Below are 26666 nucleotides of genomic sequence, written 5' to 3'. Positions count from 1 at the left end.
TATATATTTTATGTGTACTCATGCATTTACACTGGAAGGTACATATTATATTACATACGAATTGCCATACAAGGGTTGTTCATAGATAACGTAAAATTTTGTTGGACAAAACCAGAAAATTAATAATAAAGTCGTAATTCCCCATATAATTAGAAATTAGTAATTTTATTTACGTGTTCTATGGGTCCTTCCAATTTTCAAAAACTTATTTTGCAAGAAATAAATAAAAGTGAGTACGAAAACGTTTTGCTACGTTTCAATGTTGAATGCTACGGTATTATTTGTGGATTTTCTGTTATTTAATGTTATAATTTTCTTATTATAAGAATGCAGATTTAACAAAAGAAAAGAAGAATAAGCGATGCAAATACTTTTTGACTATTCCTCGTAATATTATTTAAGGTACACCTAAATGCCTGTTGAAGGCAAATAATTTTTCTTATGTACAAATTTTGTTTAGTGTTATCATAAAATGATACAGCTATCAATAATTTCTTCAGACGTCCCTGCACAATTTTACTATATAAGCGGGAAGCAATTTATGAAACAGCAACAAAAGCTTTTGTTACTTACACCAAAACAAACCTAGCCTCTTTTCACCCCCGATAAACAACGGAACCTTTCAAAAATTTCTTAAAAAGGAACATCATCAATACATCCCTAAGTACTTATCACAATCCTATTATTACCAAAATGGCTGAAACCAAGAAAGAAACCAAGGAAGTTGTAAGCATCGACGAAATCATGTCTAAATTGTCCCTTGAGGACCAAACTAGTATGAAGAAGTTGCTTTATGGAAGCAACTATGAGTAAGTACATCTTGGATTTCTTACTTTTAATTCTTTTAATACAATCTACCTTTTTTGTTAGACCTTTGGAACTTCCCGAAACTGTAATGAACTTTGCAAAAAAAATGCAATTCGAAATTGGAAGCTACAGGATCATAAGTACCCCTGAGCAAGTCCGTAAAGCGAGGGTTGTGAGGATGGCTGCTCTGCAAACAAAACTTCCTCTCCCCACAACTGCCCCTGTAATTGAAATGCGGGCCGCAATATGGAAGCGAGCAGAAGAAGCCATCGAACTTGCTGCCAAAGCTAAAGTTAACATCTTCTGCCTCCAGGAACTATGGAGTAAGTCAAATTTTGAGGTTTTCTACGACCATATTTGAAAAAAAAAATGAATTTAATTTTTGCAACTTTAAAATTATCCGTCCGTATTTTGTTCATTTAATGATTACCTTGAAAAAGTACATAATATCTATCACGTTTTTAAGTTTTGGCATTCTAGCATTTAAACTTTTCCAAAAATGAAGTGATAAGAAAGATGAATCTTGCTGTTGATTTTTTCAAAGGCTAAGACTGATCTGTAGAACGAAAACCAAGGTATTGGTCTTAATTTGCACCTTGGCTCTACCTTTTTACACAACTCCAGTGTAAGCTTTTCCTAAACTACTACAAAATACTTAACTTTTAGCAATGCCCTACTTCTTCTGTACTCGTGAAAAGCAACCGTGGTGCGAATTTGCCGAGCCAGCTGAAAATGGACCCACCACGAAGTTCCTTCAAGTGGTAAGACTTATTTCTTTTGCAACTTATTGATTTGATAATAACGCACCTTAATCAACAATAAAGTATCGCACAATTCTTCCTTTGCTAGCTTGCCAGAAAGAATAACATGGTTATTGTATCTCCAATTTTGGAAAGAGACGAGGTCCATTCCGACGTAATTTGGAACACTGCCGTTGTAATTGACAATCACGGGGACGTTTTGGGAAAACACCGTAAAAACCACATCCCCAGAAATGAAGACTTCAACGAATCAACGTATTACTTCGAGGGGAATACCGGTCACGAAGTTTTTAAGCGCTGGTTGTGCGTGGTGTGAATAGTTTTACATTCATTTGAATTTACGATTATTAAAACATTAAAATATTGTAATAGCTACTATTATTTTTATTAAAAAACTGTGTTCATGAAACATTTGTCTTTAATATACTTTTTCTTGACAACATGAAAACGAAAACAGGGTTGGAAATGAAAAAAACTACCCATCATAATGATTTTGGACGCTTTTGTGGGTCTAGTTACATGATGGCTTCGGACGGTTCAATAACATTGGTATCATGTTTATTATTGCTTTTTACAATCAATGCATAAATAAATACTAGCAAATGGATTTATGTAACAATTTTCGATTTTGAAGCTATCTAAGACAAAATATATATGCATTAATAATAAAAGATAATATATCGAAAATCAATCGAAACAATTATATAAATTCCATATTCTTTTTCTATACATTGCAGGGGCGGCCTGGGACTATGAAAGGGTCCGCGAATTCTAGGAGTCAAAGGGCCTTAAGTCTTAAAAAAAAGCTAACGTAAGCAAATGAATTAAAATTTTACCGGGTAAAGGCGTTAAAAAAACTCATGAAGACTTAAACAAAAAATATAAGATCGAGGCCCATGTAAATGAGATGTGTTGAAGGTTATAATTTCCGGGGTTATTGGGTTAAAAAGGTTATATTTAGGCATGCAGGGGCCTTGTATTGTGGGGGGGCCTAGGGGGAACTCTCCCAAACTCCCTTATGCCCATTATAAATTACATCCAAAATTTATCACTTAGGTTGATTGTGGTACGTTCTTGATGAAACAGTTTTAAATAACCAAACAAAAATTCAACTAAAATTTGATAAAGTATATTTAAAGAAAGACAATTAATAATTGTTTTGATGAGACCAGAGTCTCATCTAAGAATAAACAATAATTCTTGTTTACTTCTTAAGAGTGATTGAATCTTTACATGATTGTTTCAAACTTTATCTGTGAAAAATGTGTTTGTTCCGAAAGAATCCCTGATAATAGGGCGAACGTCTAAAATAATATGTTTTTTAACACCAGAGCAAAAAATAAACACATTGTTGATTAACTAAGTGACTTGGAGGATTGGTTCAGTTGATAAAGCTGTTGATTTTTTAAAATATTTTTATTTTCATGATAGAATTAAAGGGTTGAAATTTAAATGGTATTTCACTTTTTATCTATGCATTTTGAATACGGAAAATAGAGTTTAGTAAAATTTACATACCTATATACAAGCTTGTAGAGGACTCTCGGCTTACTTTTGGTTCTTTTAGATGTTTTCAAAAATAAAAGTAATGTAAAATGAAAACTCAGATTTGAGAGAAAAGTTTCTTCCATTAGGATTTTCTATGTTTGGATTTGTTAATGGTAAACAATATAAAATTAATTCTTTAACCAAAAAGAAAGAAATATTATAATTATACTGTTATCGATACTTTGAAAAAGTGTTAAGAAAATCAAATGATTATACTTAAAGTAGGTCGTTGATACTACATTTTAATGAGAAAATGTTAAAAAATCAATTTCCACAGTTTCCACAGCTTATTGTGTTCTGCCTTTTTTATGCGCCCAACAAACTTTCAAATTTCAGGGTCTGTCAAAGATTAACAGTAGTGTATTGGTTGTAAACTGTAATTTGAACACTTGCAGACAAATAAAAAAATTACTGCGAATTTCAGGTGCTTCATTTCATTATTTTTTTATTTCATTAAACATCGCTGTAATAATTATATAAACAATAATCTCTTGTATGTTATAGTATTATAAACACGAATATAAATAAATATTAATTTGTAGATTTTGTAATGTACGTCTAAGTCTCTTTATGATAACAATAACGACACTGATTAACCTTAACGACCTTAGATCTTACATATTTATATTTTTCAGGAACTTTATTTATATATTCCGTGTACTCATTTACATATTAAGGTACATATTGAATTACATATGAATTTTTATACAGGGGTTGTTCACAGAAGACATTAATGACGTAATACTACAATTATTGGCGTAGTTACAAACGAATGACTTTCCCCCTTTCACTTTTCAAAAATCTATTTCCCAAGAAATAAATCTACTTTCTTGTAAGAATGCAGTTTTAACAAAACAAATAGGCAATACTTTTTGACTGTTTCTCGTATATAACTTAAGGCTGTTAATTGTTAAGGCAAATAATTTTTCATATGTACAAATTTTGTTTAGTGTTATCATAAAATGATACAGCTATCAATAATTCCTTCAGTCGTTCCTGCACAATTTTAGTATATAAGCGGGAAGCAATTTATGAAACAGCAACAAAAGCTTTTGTTACTTACACCAAAACAAACCTAGCCTCATTTCATCCCCGATAAACAACGGAACCTTTCAAAAGTTTCTTAAAAAAGAACATCATCAATACCCTAAGTACTTATCACAATCCTATTATTACCAAAATGTCTGAAACCAAGAAAGAAACCAAGGAAGTTGTAAGCATCGACGAAATCATGTCTAAATTGTCCCTTGAGGACCAAACTAGTATGAAGAAGTTGCTTTATGGAAGCAACTATGAGTAAGTACATCTTGGATTTCTTACTTTTAATTCTTTTAATACAATCTACCTTTTTTGTTAGACCTTTGGAACTTCCCGAAACTGTAATGAACTTTGCAAAAAAAATGCAATTCGAAATTGGAAGCTACAGGATCATAAGTACCCCTGAGCAAGTCCGTAAAGCGAGGGTTGTGAGGATGGCTGCTCTGCAAACAAAACTTCCTCTCCCCACAACTGCCCCTGTAATTGAAATGCGGGCCGCAATATGGAAGCGAGCAGAAGAAGCCATCGAACTTGCTGCCAAAGCTAAAGTTAACATCTTCTGCCTCCAGGAACTATGGAGTAAGTCAAATTTTGAGGTTTTCTACGACCATATTTGAAAAAAAAAATGAATTTAATTTTTAAAACTTTAAAAGTATCCATCCGTATCTACCTTTTATATAACTCTAGAGTTATCTTTTCCTAAACTACAACAAAATACTTAACTTTTAGCTATGCCCTACTTCTTCTGTACTCGTGAAAAGCAACCCTGGTGCGAATTTGCCGAGCCAGCTGAAAATGGACCCACCACGAAGTTCCTTCAAGTGGTAAGACTTATTTCTTTTGCAACTTATTGATTTGGTAATACAGCACCTTAATCAACAATAAAGTATCGCACAATTTTTCCTTTGCTAGCTTGCCAGAAAGAATAACATGGTTATTGTATCTCCAATTTTGGAAAGAGACGAGGTCCATTCCGACGTAATTTGGAACACTGCCGTTGTAATTGACAATCACGGGGACGTTTTGGGAAAACACCGTAAAAACCACATCCCCAGAAATGAAGACTTCAACGAATCAACGTATTACTTCGAGGGGAATACCGGTCACGAAGTTTTTGAGGTATAAGAATCTGTTTTAATTGAAAAGTTTAAATATTACAGTATCATCCTCTTGCAGACTGAATTTGGAAAGATCGCCATCAACATTTGTTATGGTCGTCATCACGTTCTTAATTGGTTGATGTATGGACTAAATGGTGCTGAATTGGTCTTTAATCCTTCAGTAGAAGTACGTGATGCTAATTTTAAAAAAATCGTTTTCTTTTTTAAATCTTAAGCACATTCCAAGTTTCTTTTTGGCATTCATTTTTCTCACTCCTCTCAATCTTTGAAAAATTGTTCGTAAATGATTTACTTAACTTTTTATTTCCTTGAAAGGCTGGAGACTTCAGTGAAGTTATTTGGCCCATTGAACCAAGATGTGCTGCAGCTGCTAACAGTTACTTTACCTGTGCAATAAACAGAGTTGGCACTGAAGTTTATCCAAACGAGTTCACTTCTGGAGATGGTAAACCAGCACATAAGGATTTCGGACATTGCTATGGAAGTACTTACCTAACTGCTCCAGATGGAACTAGAACTCCGGTAATTAACTTAATATTTATTTTAAAAAGAGTATACAATTACATTTACTTATATAATTGCACTGCTTTGAAGAAGAATTACACATAGTTATTAATATTTATTATTTAAACATCTTTTTCTAGGCACTCTCCCGAGTTAATGAGGGACTTCTCATAACTGAATTTGACCTCAACATGTGTAGACAAGTGAAAGATTTCTGGTGTTTCCAAATGGATAGACGACTTGAGATGTATGCCGAGCGTTTGACCAAAGCTACCAAAGTTGATTACGTACCCCAAATTGTCAGAAAATAAACAATGCATCAAGGCAACAAAAAATATTATAACAAAAGAAAATGTATAACTGAATTTCTCAAAAGTCAATAAATATATATATGTTTTGATAATAAAAAGTATTTTAAATGATTTTGATCATCCCATCACAAAAACATTTTTAGTGTTCTCGGGATTGGAACTCATTTTATGTTTAAGTATTTCACATCATACGCTCGAATACAATAAATTCAGTATCTTTTTTATTAAGTGTTGTAATAAAAAAAAAATTTGCTATGCAGTGCAAAATTGGATTATTAAGGCTGAACCAATAAAAGGAATTAAATCAAAATCCATCTTTATTGGACAGTTACATATACAAGATTAACAAAATTACGCAATATTTAATGCGAATATTCAATTAAAGACAGTCATTATCATCAGACTTAATTTAGGTTTATCGCAACTTGTTTTTGCATTTAAATTTCAAACGACAAAGTGGGTGTAGATCGAGAACGTTTTCTATAAATTATTAATGAAGTAGATTATCAACATGAATTGCACTAGATTGTTATGTTATTTAAATCCAGTCACATTTTACAGGTAACATTACATGTATAGACTTAAGATAGGTAGTAAGTACGCGATTTGTATTTAATTACAAAAATAAAAAATTATAATGTAAAACGTAATAGCATACGTTATCCTTCTCGTTCCCCTGTTCCCTTCTTCTTATATAAAAGCACACACGTATTAATTAGTATAATAATCGGTATAAATTTATGATGGTAGATAAAGTTGAACGAGTTTGCGTTTTAATTTACAGTGGCGTTATATATCAGTTAATATAATTAAAAAAATTGTTAAACAAAAGCATCTTTATCGCAAATATTAAATTACTTATAACTAACACATTGTTTTGACAACAAACAAACCAGCACCACATTAATTCGCCATTATCATAGTTTATCGTTACCATTAGTTATTTTTGATGAAGGGTCATCACGTTGCTTCAAAACAAGTTTAATAAATATTCAATCCATATTACGCTTCGAGATTAGTGTTTGTAATAGCAAGCATTTGAAGAAATCTTAAGCTGAAAATAATTGACAATCTAGAATCGAAAAAAAGAAAATCTACCAAGGGAAAAAGAAGAAATGGCTGAAAAGAATCAGTTATCAAGTATCGATGATATTTTTGCCAAATTGAGTATCGAAGATCAGCAGCAAGTTAGACACTTGCTGTATGGAAGAAATTACGAGTAAGTTTGTGACATAACTTTTATGGTCAATATAAGAAATAGGCTAGATAGGTTGATACTTTTATGGCGTTAATTCAATGTATTAATGAATTAATTTTTGAATTAATTTTATCCATTACTGATAATGAGAAAAAACTGTTAATATTGTCAGTCCCTTGCCGGGAATGGAACCCGATAGTAGTGGAGTACTGGTGCGTAAAACCAGAAGCCTGGGTTCGATTCCCGGCAAGGGCGTGACGGTAGCAATAATTTTTCCTCATTTATTTAAGGTTATATGTAGTGGGTAAAATTAATTCAATAATTAATTCACTAATACATTGATGATGATTATGATATAATATTGCTGTATTTGTAATAGTGAAGAAAAAGTTTTTTTTTAATTTTTTTATGCAGCAAATATTGTCAAATTTAATTTCAATAACGTAAAGGTCACAATATGAATTATCATAAACGTTTTAGATCCCTAGTGTTACCAAAGGATGTGGTAGAAAAAGCGAAAGAACAAAATTTTGAACTAGCAAGTTACAAAATTCTTAATAAACCTGAACAAGTGCGAAAACCTAGGATTGTTAGACTAGCTGCTTTACAAACAACCCTTCCATTGCCTACAACTACCCCCATCGTAGAACTGAGAGCAGCCATCCACAAAAAGGCTGCTCAAGCACTCGATATTGCATCTAAAGCAAATGTAAACATTGTTTGTTTTCAAGAATTATGGAGTAAGTTTTTTATTTATCCAATNTTTGAAATGTACACATATATTGTTAATAAATCTTTTTTATGTTAAAGGGTTTATCAAGAATTAATGATGGAATTCTGATAACTGAATTCGACCTGAATTTTTGCAGACAAGCTAGAGACGTATGGGGTTTTCAGGTGATAAAAAAAATGAAAAACTGTTTAATAATAATTGATTTGTTATGTAACTCTTTTTATTTTCCAGATGACCCGACGTATGGATCTTTATGCTGAATCATTTAAAAAATCATTGGAGTTGAATTATCAGCCACAAGTTATTAAGAAATAAACATCAACAAATATGTTTATTATTATCTCAAAAGTCAGAATTATATACATTATTGTGAGTAATTATTGTTTAGTTTCTTCTAGATCCTTAATAAACGATTTTTTAATGTCTTCATTGTTTTAGTTTTTCTTTTTTTTGAAAAGGAACGAATCGTTATTAACTGTATAACAATTTTCTCTATAACAGGTACCGTTATTATTTAACAGTGATTGTATTTAAATGTACATTCGCGAATGCTTTTCATATAACAACATTTGTGGAGATGTTTGTGCAATATGTTGTTAACTCATTAAAATATGGTTAAAATAACATTTTCTAACCATGCTACTGCTCAGAAATTAAAATCATTACTTACCGAACCCCCTTAAAGCTATTAACATAATATGTGATTAGGAAAAGAACAGTTAATTTCTACTTTGCTATTTTTCGGTAAATAGTGATTAAGTTTCTCATTGTGTTTTTCTTAATATGCGTAAAAAGTAATTGAAAATAATATGAAAAACAATAAGTATATACTTATAAAACATAAAAAAGATAACATTAAATCAAACGTTAAGTTGAAAATTTTAAAAATCACTAGTTGTTATGCCTCAACTATTTATTTTACATGAGATCCTTTTAATTGATAAATGGCGAATATAGACTTACAATAAAAAGTAAAATAATACTTTTAATCGGATGTTTGTCAATTAATATCACCGATTCCTTATAAGTGATACGTAACTTTAAATTTTTTAATGTTAGCTAAAAACCGCATCTAAATCGGATAAGAAATAGCTAAGTAATCCCTTTTTTAGTTTTTCTACTATTCTTGTAGGTAAGTGGCGCTTATTATTGTTTACTTCCGCATACTATAAAGAGCAGGTGCATGACATTGACCTAGTTTCAGTCGATCGACAGAATGGCCGCCGACGTAACAGCCAATCAGATGCATCTAACCGGTTCATAATAATAAAACTTGCATACTTGCGTTAGTCACTCTCGATGCATTTGAGAGTGCAGCTCGTTGCATTAAGTTTTCGTTATTGTTACGTAAAACCTCAAAATTATTCTTTTACTCGTTAAAAAATAAATTAATCTGAACAATTGAATTAATATGAGTACTTATTTAACTCGTTATAATATAATTAAACACTAAAATCCAAAATTATACATGAAAATGTTCAAAAAACTTAAAAAGCGTTTCGATACCAGGGATATTATCCTGTTTTAGAGACAAGATGATACTGACACCTTGGATATCGAAACGCGTAATTTAGTTGAAATCTTGTATTGCTACTAATGTTCAATGATTTTAATTAGCATGCCAAAAAGCACAACATTGTGATTGTTTCACCCATCTTAGAGAGGGATGAGGATCACAATGATATCGTATGGAATACTGCAGTTGTGATCGATAATCATGGAGACGTGCTGGGCAAGCATAGAAAAAATCACATACCGCGAGTAACTGATTACAATGAGTCTACTTATTACTTTGAAGGAAACACTGGTCATCCTGTATTCCAGGTAAACCGCATTTCCAACTTTCCAAAGGATTTTGGAATAAAATTCGACCATAACATTTTATTTATAAAATAAGATATAAAACAAGCGAAAACTTGCTTTTAGATTGGTCGGTAATTTATCGAGACTGCACGTGGCGTGCTGATGAGATCTAATAAGATCAAAATCAGTAGTTTCGATAACTTAGTGACCAAGAAGTTATACTGTTCTTATTAATCTGGTTTACGATTAAATTGAAAAGCAACGAGGAAACATACAGAAATTGTAATTGTAAATGTTTAATACTTTTTACGTATTTTTTGTTAGACGGAATTTGGAAAAATTGCAATTAATATTTGTTACGGCCGCCACCATCCTCTTAATTGGATGATGTTTGGAATCAATGGGGCTGAAATCGTCTTTAACCCTTCGGTGGAAGTAAGTAATATCGAGAGATCACCCTCTAGTGTTAATTTGCGCTCAAATTCTTTGTAATACATAATGTGTGTTTTTAAAGGCTGGTCCTGAAAGTGAACTACTTTGGTCTGTGGAACCCCGCTGCGCTGCAATTGCCAACAATTACTTCACCTGTGCAATTAACAGAGTTGGGACAGAAGTTTACCCCAACGAATTTTCGTCAGGGGATGGCAATCCACCACATAAAGACTTTGGACATTTGTACGGTTCGACGTACGTGACTGCGCCAGATGGAACAAGGACACCGGTAAAGATTTTTAATACTTTTAAAATTTTCTACTTACCTGTTTTTTCAAAACATAAAATTATATCTTTATTTTGAAATGTACACATATATTGTTAATAAATCTTTTTTATGTTAAAGGGTTTATCAAGAATTAATGATGGAATTCTGATAACTGAATTCGACCTGAATTTTTGCAGACAAGCTAGAGACGTATGGGGTTTTCAGGTGATAAAAAAAATGAAAAACTGTTTAATAATAATTGATTTGTTATGTAACTCTTTTTATTTTCCAGATGACCCGACGTATGGATCTTTATGCTGAATCATTTACAAAATCTTTGGAGTTGAATTATCAGCCACAAGTTATTAAGAAATAAACATCAACAAATATGTTTATTATTATCTCAAAAGTCAGAATTATATACATTATTGTGAGTAATTATTGTTTAGTTTCTTCTAGATCCTTAATAAACGATTTTTTAATGTCTTCATTGTTTTAGTTTTTCTTTTTTTTGAAAAGGAACGAATCGTTATTAACTGTATAACAATTTTCTCTATAACAGGTACCGTTTTTATTTAACAGTGATTGTATTTAAATGTACATTCGCGAATGCTTTTCATATAACAACATTTGTGGAGATGTTTGTGCAATATGTTGTTAACTCATTAAAATATGGTTAAAATAACATTTTCTAACCATGCTACTGCTCAGAAATTAAAATCATTACTTACCGAACCCCCTTAAAGCTAACAAGATAATATGTGATTAGGAAAAGAACAGTTAATTTCTACTTAGCTATTTTTCGGTAAATAGTGATTTAGTTGCTCATTGTGTTTTTTTTTAATATGCGTAAAAAGTAATTGAAAATTATGTGAAAAAATACTCTATTACTATATCTACTATAACAATTTTCTTTGTAATAAAATACGTTAATAAATAACAGGTATTTTACTCAAAGTTATATTTGCCAATGTTTTTTGTAATTAATTTGTGGAGATTTGTATAAAAACTCATTAATAAGATAACATATTCTAACTGCTATTATTTAGAAATGAAAATCATCTGAACCCCTCCATATTGTGAGTTGTACGGAACAGTTCACGTTTGGTTAACGTTCCCAAAACGAATCAGTTCTATGCTATACCTGCCGTTGAAGTGTTATTTTGATCACGAATAAGTAAATATTAAGTGATCAACAAAAGCGTAACAGAGCTTGTGATTTAAAAAGAACTGTTAATTTCTACTTTGTTATTTTTCGGTAAATAGTGAAAAATGTTAATTAGTGATTAACTATCCGTTTTCTTCGATATTTTAGTCGTTAATAACTACGGCAAAAGGTATTAAGCTTTGGGAACTGTCATATTTACACTATTAGAGTAGTATTCGTATCTACTACACGAGTTCAGTTCCTCCAAAAGAACGGATTCTTTGTAAAGTGATTCAATATCAGGTACATTCTATTTTTAGTTTGCGTTTAAAAAATATTTAATAAAAATGAGTAGACGAAGCAGTGTATTGTGGAAGATCTTTACAATTGAAGATCAAGTTAAAAATTTGGCTAGATGTGATATTTGTAGACAACTATTTAGTTACAAGACATCGATATCTAATTTGAAGAAACATCTTTTGAAAAAACACCCAACAGTTCAAATATTGGATAATGTGATACGCTATGATCCAGAGCAAATACAAGAACATCAAAACGATCCTTCTTCTGATATTACTACTGAAGATATTCAAGAATTAGACGAAGAAAAGTGTGAAATACTCGAACAGGTAGTTTCTTGTAACATAAAACTAACGATTACTAAATAGCGATAACGATTATAACGTAACGAATATTATATAACGATTACAAAACTTAAATTTTGTTTTTAGCGTAAAGTACATCGTAATAGAAAAAGGTCACCCCTCTGGAATATCTTTATTCAAAAATCAAATAATAGTAAAGTAGCAATTTGTAAAATTTGCAAAAAAGAGCTTTGTTACAATTCTACCACAACCAACTTGCATAAACATTTAAAAAGAAAACATCCAAATGTAATATTAAAAGATGAAGAAGAAATTAATAAGGAAGAAAATCGATCTCGTTCTCCTTCCCGTTCTCCTCTTCCCAATTCTACCTTCGAAGTATATGTCGAGGCCCCTGATCAGGATCACCAGTATGTGACGGTCGAATTACCTGGTTCTACTTTTTCATCCCTCATGGATCCAATTGAAGTACCAAGTTTAGTAAGCGCCAATGAAATATATAAGATCATTTGATATTTATCCATTACTTAATGTTAATCGTTTAAGATAGTAATAGTTTTATTTTGAAAAGTAACTTCATTAACGTTACTATACCTTCATTAAAAAAAAACAGCAAGTATATATAACCTGTTATTTTTTACTTAACCAATCGCAACGCAGTAAAGTAACTTCATTGTTACAGAATTTAAATTTGAATTAATAGTCTTGTAGATGTATTAATAAAGTATTGCATCGACCGGGAATTATTAAAATTATAACGCAAACTGTATGTAATCACGATAAATTATTAAATAAATTATTTTTGTTACAAGGTTCCTATCTCAGTAGCAGATAATATACATCTAAAAGAAGAAAATTACAAGAGAAGACAGTTACCACACATTGATGATATCATAAGAAAATTGAATATAGAAGATCAGCAACAAATAAAACAGTTACTATATGGAACTAATTACGAGTAAGTAATAGGCTGATCAAATAAAATAAAATTGAACATTTCAGGGAAAAAATCGTAAATTGAGATTTAAGGGAAGCTTTAAGGAATTTGTTGTTTCAGGGTACTAAAATTACCTACCACTATTGTTCAACAAGTTAGGAATTTAAGATTTGAACTAGCAAGTTATAAATTTCTTAGTGCCCCTGAACAAGTTCGAACACCTAGATTGATCAGGCTAGCTGCCTTACAAATTACCCTTCCATTACCTACATCCACCCCTATTATCGAAATGCGAAAGGCAATCCACGACAGGGCTGCAGAAGCTATTGAAATTGCCTCTCAAGTAAACGTTAATATATTTTGTCTTCAAGAATTATGGAGTAAGTTTTTTATTTATCCAATAAATTAATGAAAAGTATGATTTGTGATGCATGAATTTAACTTAGAAATTTGATGGTCCATTAACGTCTAGGTTATCATATTAGTGACAAATTATCAAAAAACTATTGTCTTAGGAGTCTAACTTCAAATTATTCCTATACTTTTTGTTGTATTTTTATGGAGCGCGTTTAGTCACTCTTCACCCCCCACGCATGAGCCGTATGACCGCTCGTTCCGTATTCTTTTTGAATGAATGTAGAATTCCTATAGCTTTAATTTAAAAGCCTTTGATAAAGATAAAGCTAACGTTGCTTTAATCATTAAACTAACCAGTAAAGGTCACCCAGTATAAAAAAATATCATTTTAGCGTCTCCTTTCTTTCTTTGCACTGGTGAAAAGTATCCTTGGTGCGAATATGCTGAACCTGCCGAAAGTGGCCCAACAACTGAGTTCCTAAAAGAGGTAAATTTCTTTCATCATTTTGTATTACAAAAAAAGTACAAAGGCAATTCATTTTGTTAGCTGGCCAAAAAATACAACATGGTTATCATATCGCCGATTTTGGAAAGGGATGAACTTCATAACGACACTGTTTGGAATACAGCTGTGGTGATTGACAATCATGGGGATGTTTTGGGCAAGCATCGTAAAAACCACATTTCAAGGGTTACGGGATTCAACGAGTCTACATATTATAATGAAGGGAATACTGGTCACCCTGTATTTCAGGTAAACAATATTCACATGTAAAGAAACTTTTTAATGAATTTGCCATTTTATAAAATCAGACTGATTTTGGAAGGATTGCAATTAATATTTCCCATGGTCGCCATCATCCCCTTAACTGGATGATGTTTGGGATTAACGGAGCTGAAATTGTTTTTAACCCTTCTGTGGAGGTATGTGGTTATTATTTTTATTTAAACACAATATAATGACGTTATTGTATTTTTTAAGGCTGGGGCTGAAAGTGAATTACTCTGGAATATAGAATCCCGTTGTGCTGCTATGAACAACAGCTTTTTCACTTGTGCCATTAACAGGGTTGGAACAGAAAAATTTCCGAAAGAAAAGTTTGGTCATTTATACGGATCAACTTATGTCACTGCACCAGATGGGACACGAACTCCAGTATGTTTTTCCATTTTAATTACATCTGTAACTACACTTAGCAGTAAATTGATATGATTATACGAATTTCGCTGATCACCCTGTATGTGCGAATATTAATAAACTTACTAATATTTCTTTACAGGGTTTATCAAGAACTAGGGATGGTATTTTAATTACCGAATTCGATTTAAATATGTGTAGAAGAGCTAGAGATTTTTGGGGATTTCAGGTAATAACGGGATAACTACGAGTATAACTCTAAAAGTCTTTGTTAATAAATTGAATTACTCTTTTCTTTTAAGACGACTCGTCGATTGGATTTATATGCTGAGTCATTCGCCAAAGTAGCAAAACTTGATTATCAGCCACAGATTATCAAGAAATGAACCTGCAATTTAAACAAATTACATTTACCTATGTAACGTAAGATATGTTAATTATTAAATAAAAATTGTTTTAGATTTAGGAATATACTTTATAGAAGTGAATGACTAATGTTACTGTCCATTATTAACCTGTCTAAATAATCCAACAAAACCACAAAAAATCTTGGATCAAGGCAGGCGCCCCAGAAATAGAACCAATGTTTCGTTTAGTAAAAAATGGATTAAAAACAAAATAAAATAATATATGGTTTAGAACAATAATTTATTTGCAGATATAGTTCAAATATACGTAATGATGGTAAAAAAATAAAAAATTTGCTAAAACTAACTTACACACTATTTTTTAACTAGATTTAATATGGCTTTAATAAACATACTAAAATTTGATTTAAAAAGGTTGAAAAATTTTGTTATGAACTAGTGCAACATAAAAAAAATACACTGCCACTAGTTAAAAATTTGTACTTCAATGGTTAATTATTTAAATTAGTAGCACCATAAATCATTACTCATACTCAACCCAATGGGTGACCTGGGTTAAGAAGACAATTAAATTTTAAGATAACTCATCCAATCTCGAATCCTAAAATAGGATTCAAGTCATATCCAAAAAGTTTAAAATCAAGCTTATACAAATTGTACAAATCTTCGATTTCAGACAGAGAAAGTTGTTGAAAATAAAACCTTAACTTGTCACGAGTGTAATTAGGTTTAGAAACGGGAAAATCAATGTAAGGAGCACCAACCATGTCGAGAACAGTTCTAGTGTCCTCTTCAAACCATTCATATTTACCAATAAAAGTATAATTTATAAGACAGGGTTGACAAAGATCATTAACTGGCATCCAGTGCTCATTTGCCAATTCATTTGTGACACCTTCTCTTATTAAATATTGCGCGAATTCGCGAAATGTTATATTTTTTCCACTCTTTATTTCATCAGACGTGGCGTTTGGCCGATATTTTTTTACGATATATCGACCTATTCTTGTCTAAAAATAAAAACCGAAATATTTATCAGACATAAAAACATTTATTGAAAATTTTGTCATGAAGCACAAATTATTTGTTTACCTGAAAATATTTTGCACTTTCTGATTGGTCTTCCAATTTATTTCTAAATGCTGACAGTAAACGTTCAAATGGATGTCTTACCATTAAAAAGCTTGTAAAATTGTTTAGATAAGATAGGGCTTCTAATTTAGGTAAATTAGAAATTTTTAAAGTAGAGCTATTGGCATGAGCAATATTTGCAGGAATATCCCACAAATTTGTGGCATTAGATTTATCAGTCAAAACCATAAACACCCTTTTCCAATTTGTACAACCCACCTACAACATAATGAAATGTGTACTGGGATATCAAATAAATGAACACCCACTAAACGAAGTAAACATCACAAATTAGTTCGAGTGTTTACCAAAACTGATTAATTAACCTTATCCAATAAAACTTGCTTACCTTTGGAACATAACAATAAATTAATTTATGTTTTTTATCCACTAAAATATGATCCAGACTTGTAATATTTAAATTCTGTTTATTCTTTTCATAAAAATTTGCAGTGCATCCTTTTAATAGAACTTCCTGCCTAGCAATTTGCTCAAGCCATGCTATCTTGACCCCAAAAGCTACAAATATGCATGAAAATGAAATTACATTAAGTAATTTGAAAAATTAAACTCACATAAACTAACAACAAAATGTCCCAAAATAACTTTAAGTACAAACATGTTATACTTTCAGATGGTAATTTCATTATTATAACTAGACTGTTTGGTGGTATCTACTATCTTTTCTCAATCTCTTAACAAACTTGATTTCGGATTTATTTCTAACACCATATTGTGATACCATTTCATTGTCATTCTTCATTATCTGGGATTCATGCTGTAGACAATATGTTTTCCATATGTATTTCCAGGATATCTTTGTTTTGCTTTTAAGTCTCTGTTGTTTAAGAGTAAAACATCTTTGTATTGCTTTCTTTAGATCAAGAACTGTAGTTCCCTTTTGTGGTATCTTTAAGTAAATAATTATATTGATATGGTAAAGTTGTAAGTAATTTAACTAATCATAAATAAATAAAGGACTCTCTATACTTACTACTACAAGTAGTGGAGTTTCAGAATGCCGTAAAATAGTTACTGTAATACTCTGACCTTGTGCAACAGCTATTTGTGACAATACTTCTTCCGTTGTTACATCTCCTGGTAAGTCTTGAAGGAGAGGATCCGCTGCTATTAATCTTCTAAGAGAACTTTGTGTTATTTCTAAACGGTCTTCATGACTTAGTTTTTCAATTTCTTCTTCTAAATTTGATGATTCTGTCATGCTACAGCAAAAAATACATTAAACGTAGTTAGTTAATGAAGCAACCGAATCATTGAAATACATTTCAAGGAAAAGGGGTCAAAGATTAACTGCTATAATTTTGCATGTTAAAATATCGCTTCAAGCAACTTACTTTATATAATAGGACAAACGCACTTTACCACCACTTTCTTTTAGGTATTTAATGAAATTTTTAACGGTTAAAAGCATAGATATGAGGGTTTAAATAATATTGAACTTCATAGAAACGATAATCAGATGCAGTGGTTGTAATATCTCCTGCATACTAATTCTTTAAAAATATTTTAAGATTAATTACACCACAAATAGGTAACGAAAAATATTTCACTTGAATAAATACCTAATAATAAAAATCTCGTTACCTACTTTACTCTAACAAGCTGCTAACGTATATGGAGACAGTAGCAGACTTTACATATTACACTTAAAGGTTATCTTATTTAAATTTTTAAATCTGAAGTTGAATTAAATAAAAGTTATTATTAATTTAAAATTATGTGTGGAAGATTAGCATGGTATTACCTTGTGTTTATAGAATACGTGAGTTTATTAATTTATTTTTTTATTTATCCAGTTCTCTTGATCCTGATTGTATTTCAAAGTCTTGTGTTTATAAAAAAAGAGACTCAAAATCTTCTGAAGAGCCAAAATGGATAGAAAACAGTTGTTATACTTACGTTCCTTCGTACAATATCTCGCCAGCAGGCACAGTATGTGCATTAGCTGATAATAGCCACTTTGAATCAGAAACTCATACTGAATATTTATTAGTACCCATGAGATGGGGCATGATTCCCATTTGGGTAGGTTTTATGTTTAATTGTACAGTTGTTATAAATTTAGCACATATATCATGCTGTTTTAGAGTACTGATGAAAGAAAATCTCAATTTCACACACACAATGCTAGAATTGAAACACTAATGCTGTCAAAAATTTACAAAAAGGAATTTATGGAGGGTCGTCGCTGTATTGTAGTTTGTGAGGGCTATTATGAATGGCAGACCACCCAGAAATCTTCAAGTCATCAACCGTACTTCTTTTACAATGAATATGTTGAAGTCATTATATATTTTTTAATTGATTTGTATTAACCAGTGATTTTTTGCAGACTTCTAAGAGTAGCCCCAAAAATCGTCCTTCTAAGCCTATGGTCTATTTGGCAGGGATATTCAATGCTGTCAGGGACGTTTCCGTAAGTTAATTTTATAATATTATAAATTTGGTTTTATGCTAAATAATTTTTCAGTATTTGAATTTATCATAAAATAAAAAACTTTTAATTTCAGGGTTCTAATATTAGATATACATGCTCTATTATTACGAAAGATTCAGATGAAGCAGTATCTTGGTGCCATCATCGAATGCCTCTTGCTCTGAATGACTTTGATGATGTTGAGGTGCTTATTTGTAATTTTTTAACTTAAATATTATGAAACATTGATATACTCTCAATAATTTGATTTCTAGATTAGATGAGTTCGTTTTAAACAAGCAACTTAAGCAAATTTGTATGCAATTTATTGTATAAGTTATTTACGTTTTAGAAATGGCTCGACGTTTCTGATGAAGAACCTAAGGAAATCTATAATTTCATTAAGGAGTATAAATCTAATGAAAATAAATCAAGTATTGTTCTGCGGTATCACGCTGTGGATAAGCAATTTGTGAATAATTCGAAATGCGAAGATAAAAGATGCATTGAAAGAATGAGCGTTAAGTAGGTTTATGAAATTATTATTTTTTAATTTTAAGTATGTTCGAGTTTTTTCAGAAGAAAGAATTCTGGTACGCTTGATGCCTGGTTTAAGAAGAAATCCGAAGACAAATAAATTCTTGGAAACAATAAGCTTCTCAATTTGTTTACTAATCTGTTTAAAATTATTTAAGCTTAAAAGTAATTGCGAGTTAAATTTCCAAAGTATAATTTATAAGACAGGGTTGACAAAGATCATTAACTGGCATCCAGTGCTCATTTGCCAATTCATTTGTGACACCTTCTCTTATTAAATATTGCGAGAATTCGCGAAATGTTATATTTTTTCCACTCTTTATTTCATCAGACGTGGCGTTTGGCCGATATTTTTTTACGATATATCGACCTATTCTTGTCTAAAAATAAAAACCGAAATATTTATCAGACATAAAAACATTTATTGAAAATTTTGTCATGAAGCACAAATTATTTGTTTACCTGAAAATATTTTGCACTTTCTGATTGGTCTTCCAATTTATTTCTAAATGCTGANAAATTAAATTATAGGATAGTAGGACTGTTTCAGTTGTATTAGTGAAATTAGGTATTTTTGTTTTAATATTTTATTTTTGAAAAAATTAATAAAAATTCTTTAGACAACCCACTATGCAATACTCTTTCCATGCGGTTTCATTCTATGCATCGTATATCTATGTTTCATTCGATGTATCCTATATCTATGCTTCATTCTATGCATCCTTTATCTATGTTTCATTTTATACATCCTATATCTATGTTTCATTCTATGCGTCCTATATCTATTTCTGTTATTAAAGATTAAACTATAGATAGTTATTAGTTATTACAATCTAAGGTACATTCAGATCGTTTTATGTAGTTCGTTTTTTTAAAAAAGGTTTTATTTTTGCTTTTACTTTACTATAATAATAATTAAACGATGTGTTTATTCTAGCTATTCGCATAATTAATCAGTTATTTCAATTTTTAATTAGTAATTGTTATAATATGATATATTTTATGACTGAAAAACTTTTATTATTATTCTTAAATGAATTAAAATTATAGGCATATTATTTCTAATTGAACAATTTTCTCAATACAAGGCCTATATGAACATTCATTGCTTAGTAATTAGTGTATCTCAGCTTATTAAATGAAAGTAAATAAGTCGGATTTCTTAAACAAATGCTCTTATAATTCATACAGTTACAGCCTTTTATGATTTTAAATAATATACTAAACTACTTAATTCATTTCAATTGTGGAAGCTTTCAATTTTGTTGAAAATTATGGATTTATCCAGTTGTGGTTATATCACTGATAAATAATATAATATGTCATTTACTTTTTATCTATTGTTTTAGGTGTAAACTACATGCTAGTATAGATTCAACGTTTGGTCGCGAATATTATCCTCAAAAATCGGTAAAATTATGCTCGATCGCCAATAAAATAATAACTTTATAAACATTAGTGAATACGGGCGAAATCGTGAGGTACTTTAAAGTCGTACAAGTGTTGTGATGAAGACAATTTCGTGGCTGGTAAGTAAGGCATGGCCGGCTTCTTTTGTATAATGGTATCTATCATTTGATTTTGATTGTATAAATAATCTTGAATTGCTATTAAAATTCGTAATGTGCCTTTTGTCCCTGTGTCGTTATTTTAGTTGACTACAGGTTAATTAAGTATATTTCTCATAATTATTTGACTTATTTAGGAGGTTAACACAGGGGAAGGGGAAGGCAGTATGAACTGGTTGCCTAATCGTTTACGACAATATTAATAAATAAATTCCAGTGGTGTATCTTTGAGATGCCAGAGGGGTCCAGCATTCTTACAGAATTTGGTACTTTAAGAACATATTATGATGAAACATATAATATGTACCCATTAAACTTTATCAACTTTTTCTACTCTGTTACTCTACTTATTTGCGCATCAAAAGTTGGTTGTTTTTCTTTATTGCTGATACTCATTAATTTTTGTGATTTTGGTTGTATTGCTATTTATTTTTGTATATACTAATGACTAGTTGAGAATCGAATATAGAAATATTTTATTACATTCAAACAGTAACACCGGCATTATCTTTTGAAAAATACGACGTAGCAACCATCTTTTCATATAAATAATAAAGTAATATACGTCTAATTATTGTAATTTAAATTCTTTCAAAAAATTTTGAAAGTTGCGTTAGTTTAAGCTAGTTTTCAGAGAACCAGGTGATATTTTCAGATAGACGTGGCTAAAAAAATGTATTTACTCTACACGTTCGTCAAATTATGCATTTTCGCTTTTGCGATATAATAAGAAAAAATGCGTACAAAGATATGTGTAATTTTTATGTTCGGTGAACGCCTTGCCTTACTCGTATACATCCTGTATAAGTTGGAAACTAGGACGTCTGTGTTACATTCAAGGGTTACATGTCAACGAGCCTACTGATTTACATTTTTGAGTGTTTTTTAAATCAATAAAGAACTAGCTAAGCCACATTTTCTGGATAATTGTAAATAAGAAAGACAAATTGGGTTTTTCTGATAGTGTAACTGGTTGAGACATTCATCGGCTAAGTTTTAAAAGCATGTTTGAATGTCTTGGAATTTGTTTATTTCAAATCGTAAAGATTTTATTTGGTTTTGTCTAAACATTCGGTGCATTAAGAATGATGTCATAGAAGAAAGATACGGAATATTTGAATAAGTTGGTTGTAAAAGTAGAACGAAACAGTTATTTGTCTGACAAATGTAATACTGAAAGAACGAGGATTAAAATTGTAATTATATAGCTATTTTATGTATCTAAATTTCTAAATAAATTAATTTTAAAATCAAAATTAAGACGGAACAACGATAAACTTAAGTAACCATGAGATATTCATAGGAAAAAGAAAGGGTGTTCGTAAACGTAGGGGCCGATTTTTGAAAAAATTGTGTTTTACTGGGGCTTTTTGAAAAACAAGCAAATGTTTTATTTCAATTCGATAAACAGTTCAATTAATTATGTTCAACTTCAATCTTGCAGAATTTGATTTTAAAAATTTTAAAAGATACAGATCATTCTTTAGCGAATTAAGTTATTTTGTTGGCATTAGTTTTATGTGGTCGTCGATGATTATTTTGTAAGGTATTTAGGACATAAATCCGAGCGAAGATGTGGGTAAAACGTATCATGAAACTTTGTAGACACAAAAGTACCGTTTCTGAGGGATGGAAAAAATAATTTTTTGTGTGGTCGTCTATGGTCATTGACAGGTATTTAAGACATCAATGCCAGCGATGCAGCTTGTAAAACAGGTAGATTATTGATCGATGATCGATTAATTGGTACTACTTAAAGTAAATATTGTAAAAATAAGTAATTAAGGAATTCCTGGAAGAATGTAGGACCAGTAGGGCTCCTTCTTTTTCTTGGCCAGATAAACTAATTATTACACACTGAAAAAAATGTAGGAAGAATTTTTTCGAAAATGACTCCCACTTTTAAACGAGAGGCTCTCTTTTGTATAGAAACGGATAAAAATAATGGTCTTCAATATATGGTTCGAAATATTTTGTTATGTATTGCTTTCCTCCTCTGCGCCGCCAATAGTAATTTGTAAATGTCACCTGTATCTTCTAATTAGAGATTAAAATGCATCGTAATGTATGCATTCATGTTATCTGCCGTGGAACATACGTCTGCATGGTCTAACACAACCATTTCAAAACAGGTGCATGTATCATCTGTAGTGTGTTGGAAGGCACTTTGACATATTAATTGGTGAAATGGGCAACTTGTATTGCCTCGTAAATAAATACACTGCGTTAATCGAACCATTTATTCTGTTCGGTTTAAAATTTTCACGGTTTGGGTCCCTTCTTATAAACTATTATTCTTTAGATCTCTGAAGTTTTTCTGTTAGTAATGTTATTACAGTATTATATTCAAAAACTAACTAGTTAAAAGATATCCATGTGAATTGATGTCGAATCGGTCATTTTAGTGTATTGTAGTTGGAAATAAACAATTGGAAAATAGTGGGCAGGTCTAAATGTCTTTATTTGGGTGTATTGTTGGTTGCATATACATATATTCTATTGAGATCCTCATACAAATATATCATGAAAAATTAGTCAAAAGTTAATAATGTACCTATAGATATGGATATTGGTTTTTGGATATGTTTATAACTGATTTGGACGAGCATTCTATTTAGTAACGGAAAATTTAGGATTGTCTTTACCTATTTGTACCTGTACTGGTGCAAAACATGGACAGAAAAGGTTAGAAGCGTTCGCAATGTGGTGTTACAGGCGAAGAAATGAAGAGGTATTAGAAAGAATAGGAGAACAGAGGACTCTATGGAAGTCAATAAAAAATAGGCGAGATAGATTGGTAGGACACCTTCTCAGGCATGAAGGTCTAGACAGAGACATATTAGAGGCAGAAACGGGAGTTAGGAGGGGTAGAGGTAGACCTAGATTAGATTACTGTTCACAAATAGTTAAGGACGTGGGATGTTCCAGTTTTAGGGAAATGCGAAGATTAGCTCAGGATAGGAAAGAGTGGAGGTGCGTGTCCAGTATTAGGACTGACGATCTTATGACGATGTCTATTTTGCTAGATCATGTGTGACAGAATCCACCTATTTAGATGTTTATTTTGAAATATATTTATGGAACATCTTGTAGGTAAAATTTTCTAGTGTATCTCAGAAACTATTTCTTCGTATAATAAGCAGTAGTGTATTGGATTTAATAAAGCGCATGGAATCAAAGGTGGCTGCGTTCCGTTGCGGACGATGATGTGAGGCCGACGCCGTCCGCGACTGGCCGTTGCTCGACGAGCGATCTATCGATCGATAAATCTTTGGCATGTTAGTGGTACGTCAAAACGGAAATTTTTAGCTCGTTGAAGCATACGGGCTCGAGCACAAAATTGTCCGCCAATGCCAGAAAGTAAATACTTGCAAATAACTTTTCCGGATAACTGTATATATTTATTTTCTACGAGTTGGACATGTAAGACTCTATATCTTCCTTTTTCTTTCTCTCTTAATCGCGTTGCTGGCTGACTCTGCCAAGCATGTCGACATTGCCCACCAATGTACGGAGCCGATCAAACAGGTTGAATTGATAAAACATGTTAGAATGTATGGAAACAGCAACAACTATAGATGATACAAAATTGTACGATATATTTTTGCTTTTCGTACAACATATAATAACATCTAGCATCTTGCTTTTGTATAATAAGAAAAACCGTTCAACTGTAGTTGTAGAATAATTAAATAGTAATATGATGATTTATGACGTAGTCAGTTATGATGAGAATTATGCTATTAGGTAAGCGTCTGTGCTAGAGTCGATTTACGAAGGCGAAGTCTGTAGTAAATTTTAAGATTCGAAGAAGCTTGTTTTGCAACTTTTCTCGGTTATTGTAAAGTCATTTTTGATATTTAATAATTGTAAGGGTGATAAGAGTGTGTTTATATTGGAAAAAGTATTGAGTAATATAGTAAAATCACATTCGTTAGGTCTAATGATTTATTACGGACATCGTCTTCCCAATTCGACCCGACTATCGAAATTTTCTATTCGTTCTTTATTAACTGTACAAACGTTTACTATAATTCGTTATTGTTTAAAGTGACAAAGTGAGTTGTGGATTTTAACATCTAGCATCTAGAAACTCAGTAATAGTTATCTTGCTTTTGCATAATAAGAAAAACTGTTCAACTATCATTGTAGAATAATTAAATAGTTGACATTCTGATGATTTATGACGTAGTCAGTTATGATAAGAATTATGCTATTAGGTAAGCGTCTGTGCTAGAGTCGATTTACGAAGGCGAAGTCTGTAGTAAATTTTAAGATTCGAAGAAGCTTGTTTTGCAACTTTTCTCGGTTATTGTAAAGTCATTTTTGATATTTAATAATTGTAAGGGTGATAAGAGTGTGTTTATATTGGAAAAAGTATTGAGTAATATAGTAAAATCACATTCGTTAAGTCTAATGATTTACTACGGACATCCCCTTCGCAATTTGACCCGATTATCGAAATTTTCTATTCGTTCTTTATTAACTGTACGAACGTTTACCTACTATAATTCGTTATTGTTTAAAGTGACAAAGTGAGTTGTGGATTTTAAGTGCGCAGCTCTGTAAACGTGCCTGTAAAAATTTTAATGGCGGTACGATTGGCAATTAGTAGGATTTCTGTTTTTCGCGCCGTTTCGATTCTCTTTCGTTTCTTTTTTTTTTCCGGTTGTTACGTAAGTCGTAAAAGACTACTGTGATTTCACGGTGCCTGGACAAAACCCAATTACCACGGAGTTGGACGGTAGTGAGTGAACATGGCCAACGATGATTTATTGCGTATACGTGGGCTATAAAGTTTCGCGACGACGACTGGGACGGTTTAAGAGCCGTGTGCACAATTATTGTCACCAACCGCAAAACCGCAGTAAAAGGGCCCTTGTTGCTCAGTTCCTTTTGACTTATTTCCCTAATAAACGCCAATACGCCAGCCGAACGACAAAACAACGAAAATCAATTGTTTTCTTTATTGTTTTATTCTGTTTATTGCACTGTCACATATTAAATTGTTGTACGGTTACTATTTTGTTTTGCATATTGTTAACTATTTTTATTACGTAGATATTTTTACTGTAATGAAAAAATGAACTGATTTTTATTAAAGATAGATGCTAATTAAAACTTATTGTAGCTACATTTGGAACTTTCGAAAGTCATTAATGTCTTAGTAGGGTATTGATTTATTAGTTAATATTGATGTGTTTTGCCTAGCGAACAATAATTAGTGAAGTATAATTCCAAATATTCAAGTCTCAGTTCGCCATATTGGTATTTTTAAACAATAAACATAATGCCAGGAGCATTCGCCATATTTTTTTGCTACGTTTTGTTCGAAATATTTCGAGAGTTTGGTTAGTTTAGGACTAGAGACATTTTCAGATAGACGTGTTTAAAAAATACATTTGACATGTATGAACAAATTTTTCATCATCAGAAGGCCGTCAGTCCTAAGACTGGTTGGACACGCATCTCCACTCTTTCCTATCCTGAGCTAATCTTCGCATTTCCCTAAAACTAGAACGTCGCACATTCTTATTATTTGCGAACAGTAATTTAATCTAGGTCTACATCTACTTCTCTGCTAGACCGAACGGCATGGCCTAGAGGTTTAGATCAAAGCTTAGCATTCGGGAGGACGCCGGTTCGAATCCGGGTGGGTCCAAGTTTTTCTGTAGTTTACTTGGAATACTTAGGCAAATGCTGGGGCAATAATATTCCATAGATAATCTTTCAGTCTTCATTTCGTCAATCATATCCCTCTCACCTGATCCGCCACCCACCAATTCCAACGATTCCTGAAGGGAGGCTTGAAGAGGGCCTTCCGCCCTACCTTCCGGCGTAGTTTGAAGGAACTGCCCGCTCACCTGCATTACTGGCTGGTGGGAATGATACACCCAAAGGTTTTTTAGTTCTTTCT

At 31.6% G+C, this 26666-nt stretch overlaps 7 protein-coding genes and 2 long non-coding RNA genes across 12 annotated transcripts; 7 read left to right on the top strand and 2 right to left on the bottom strand.

Moving 5' to 3' along the window:
• Nucleotides 1-545: 545 nt before the first annotated feature.
• LOC108742790 (beta-ureidopropionase-like) lies at nt 546-1884 on the top strand. Its single transcript, XM_018478146.2, has 4 exons — nt 546-809; nt 871-1130; nt 1474-1568; nt 1657-1884. The coding sequence occupies exons 1-4, from the start codon at nt 694-696 to the stop codon at nt 1882-1884; spliced, it is 699 nt and encodes a 232-aa protein (XP_018333648.2). The 5' UTR covers nt 546-693.
• A 2269-nt stretch (nt 1885-4153) lies between these two features.
• LOC112905616 (beta-ureidopropionase-like) lies at nt 4154-6103 on the top strand. The gene is made up of 7 exons (XM_025978364.1): nt 4154-4412; nt 4474-4733; nt 4884-4978; nt 5067-5273; nt 5331-5441; nt 5591-5797; nt 5920-6103. Exons 1-7 carry the CDS (start codon nt 4297-4299, stop codon nt 6088-6090), a joined length of 1167 nt encoding a protein of 388 aa, XP_025834149.1. The 5' UTR covers nt 4154-4296; the 3' UTR covers nt 6091-6103.
• A 674-nt stretch (nt 6104-6777) lies between these two features.
• On the top strand, nt 6778-8096 carry LOC112905638 (beta-ureidopropionase-like). The gene is made up of 2 exons (XM_025978432.1): nt 6778-7309; nt 7769-8096. Exons 1-2 carry the CDS (start codon nt 7206-7208, stop codon nt 8094-8096), a joined length of 432 nt encoding a protein of 143 aa, XP_025834217.1. The 5' UTR covers nt 6778-7205.
• On the top strand, nt 8097-8288 carry LOC108732267. Its single transcript, XR_001937064.2, has 2 exons — nt 8097-8185; nt 8253-8288. It is a non-coding gene; the product is annotated as an uncharacterized LOC108732267 (long non-coding RNA).
• Nucleotides 8289-9001: 713 nt separating this feature from the next.
• Nucleotides 9002-11010, top strand: LOC112905617 (beta-ureidopropionase-like). Its single transcript, XM_025978365.1, has 6 exons — nt 9002-9368; nt 9639-9845; nt 10149-10259; nt 10339-10545; nt 10663-10749; nt 10817-11010. Exons 1-6 carry the CDS (start codon nt 9321-9323, stop codon nt 10898-10900), a joined length of 744 nt encoding a protein of 247 aa, XP_025834150.1. The 5' UTR covers nt 9002-9320; the 3' UTR covers nt 10901-11010.
• A 637-nt stretch (nt 11011-11647) lies between these two features.
• LOC108732260 (beta-ureidopropionase-like) lies at nt 11648-15232 on the top strand. Of its 2 annotated transcripts, XM_025978427.1 has the most exons (11): nt 11648-12300; nt 12403-12756; nt 13089-13234; nt 13334-13593; nt 13963-14057; nt 14118-14324; nt 14384-14494; nt 14553-14726; nt 14851-14937; nt 15011-15131; nt 15190-15204. In XM_025978427.1, exons 1-10 carry the CDS (start codon nt 12019-12021, stop codon nt 15092-15094), a joined length of 1800 nt encoding a protein of 599 aa, XP_025834212.1. In that variant the 5' UTR covers nt 11648-12018; the 3' UTR covers nt 15095-15131; nt 15190-15204. The 2 variants fall into 2 exon arrangements, with proteins under 2 accessions (XP_025834212.1, XP_025834211.1); XM_025978426.1 differs by having other exon boundaries at nt 15011-15232.
• Nucleotides 15233-15347: 115 nt separating this feature from the next.
• Nucleotides 15348-17864, bottom strand: LOC108732788 (carbohydrate sulfotransferase 11). Of its 2 annotated transcripts, none has more exons than XM_025978467.1 (4): nt 17563-17864; nt 17202-17430; nt 16169-16426; nt 15348-16086 (listed from the first exon to the last, which is right to left on the bottom strand). In XM_025978467.1, exons 1-4 carry the CDS (start codon nt 17637-17639, stop codon nt 15661-15663), a joined length of 990 nt encoding a protein of 329 aa, XP_025834252.1. In that variant the 5' UTR covers nt 17640-17864; the 3' UTR covers nt 15348-15660. The 2 variants fall into 2 exon arrangements, with proteins under 2 accessions (XP_025834252.1, XP_025834251.1); XM_025978466.1 differs by lacking the exons at nt 17202-17430; nt 17563-17864 and adding exons at nt 16557-16726; nt 16783-16990 and having other exon boundaries at nt 15349-16086.
• Nucleotides 17865-17924: 60 nt separating this feature from the next.
• Nucleotides 17925-19376, top strand: LOC108732771 (embryonic stem cell-specific 5-hydroxymethylcytosine-binding protein). Of its 2 annotated transcripts, none has more exons than XM_018463743.2 (7): nt 17925-17965; nt 18025-18253; nt 18316-18504; nt 18561-18644; nt 18739-18849; nt 18997-19169; nt 19224-19376. In XM_018463743.2, the coding sequence occupies exons 1-7, from the start codon at nt 17946-17948 to the stop codon at nt 19279-19281; spliced, it is 864 nt and encodes a 287-aa protein (XP_018319245.1). In that variant the 5' UTR covers nt 17925-17945; the 3' UTR covers nt 19282-19376. The 2 variants fall into 2 exon arrangements, with proteins under 2 accessions (XP_018319245.1, XP_018319238.1); XM_018463736.2 differs by having other exon boundaries at nt 18316-18510.
• A 118-nt stretch (nt 19377-19494) lies between these two features.
• LOC112905654 lies at nt 19495-19697 on the bottom strand. Its single transcript, XR_003231927.1, has 2 exons — nt 19644-19697; nt 19495-19561 (listed from the first exon to the last, which is right to left on the bottom strand). It is a non-coding gene; the product is annotated as an uncharacterized LOC112905654 (long non-coding RNA).
• Nucleotides 19698-26666: the final 6969 nt, after the last annotated feature.

The sequence above is a fragment of the Agrilus planipennis genome, unplaced genomic scaffold, assembly GCF_000699045.2.
Source record: "Agrilus planipennis isolate EAB-ADULT unplaced genomic scaffold, Apla_2.0 scaffold6, whole genome shotgun sequence".
Lineage (NCBI taxonomy): Eukaryota > Metazoa > Arthropoda > Insecta > Coleoptera > Buprestidae > Agrilus > Agrilus planipennis.
This window is presented reverse-complemented; position numbering and strand designations above follow the sequence as displayed.

Coding starts and splice junctions, on each gene's coding strand:
- LOC108732260 (XM_025978426.1), top strand. CDS start 12,019: ATGAGTAGACGAAGCAGTGTATTGTGGAAGATCTTTACAATTGAAGAT. Junction 12,757..13,088: donor CAATTGAAGTACCAAGTTTA/GTAAGCGCCAAT, acceptor TTTTGTTACAAG/GTTCCTATCTCAGTAGCAGA. Junction 14,058..14,117: donor CAACTGAGTTCCTAAAAGAG/GTAAATTTCTTT, acceptor TCATTTTGTTAG/CTGGCCAAAAAATACAACAT.
- LOC108732788 (XM_025978467.1), bottom strand. CDS start 17,639: ATGCTTTTAACCGTTAAAAATTTCATTAAATACCTAAAAGAAAGTGGT. Junction 16,427..17,201: donor AAACTCCACTACTTGTAGTA/GTAAGTATAGAG, acceptor ATTATGTTGTAG/GTGGGTTGTACAAATTGGAA. Junction 16,087..16,168: donor AAAGTGCAAAATATTTTCAG/GTAAACAAATAA, acceptor TTTTATTTTTAG/ACAAGAATAGGTCGATATAT.
- LOC112905616 (XM_025978364.1), top strand. CDS start 4,297: ATGTCTGAAACCAAGAAAGAAACCAAGGAAGTTGTAAGCATCGACGAA. Junction 4,979..5,066: donor CCACGAAGTTCCTTCAAGTG/GTAAGACTTATT, acceptor TTCCTTTGCTAG/CTTGCCAGAAAGAATAACAT. Junction 5,274..5,330: donor CCGGTCACGAAGTTTTTGAG/GTATAAGAATCT, acceptor ATCCTCTTGCAG/ACTGAATTTGGAAAGATCGC.
- LOC108742790 (XM_018478146.2), top strand. CDS start 694: ATGGCTGAAACCAAGAAAGAAACCAAGGAAGTTGTAAGCATCGACGAA. Junction 810..870: donor CTTTATGGAAGCAACTATGA/GTAAGTACATCT, acceptor CTTTTTTGTTAG/ACCTTTGGAACTTCCCGAAA. Junction 1,131..1,473: donor CTGCCTCCAGGAACTATGGA/GTAAGTCAAATT, acceptor CTTAACTTTTAG/CAATGCCCTACTTCTTCTGT.
- LOC108732771 (XM_018463736.2), top strand. CDS start 17,946: ATGTGTGGAAGATTAGCATG. Junction 17,966..18,024: donor ATGTGTGGAAGATTAGCATG/GTATTACCTTGT, acceptor TTATTTATCCAG/TTCTCTTGATCCTGATTGTA. Junction 18,850..18,996: donor ATGACTTTGATGATGTTGAG/GTGCTTATTTGT, acceptor TTTACGTTTTAG/AAATGGCTCGACGTTTCTGA.
- LOC112905617 (XM_025978365.1), top strand. CDS start 9,321: ATGCATTTGAGAGTGCAGCTCGTTGCATTAAGTTTTCGTTATTGTTAC. Junction 10,546..10,662: donor CAGATGGAACAAGGACACCG/GTAAAGATTTTT, acceptor TTTATGTTAAAG/GGTTTATCAAGAATTAATGA. Junction 10,750..10,816: donor GAGACGTATGGGGTTTTCAG/GTGATAAAAAAA, acceptor TTTATTTTCCAG/ATGACCCGACGTATGGATCT.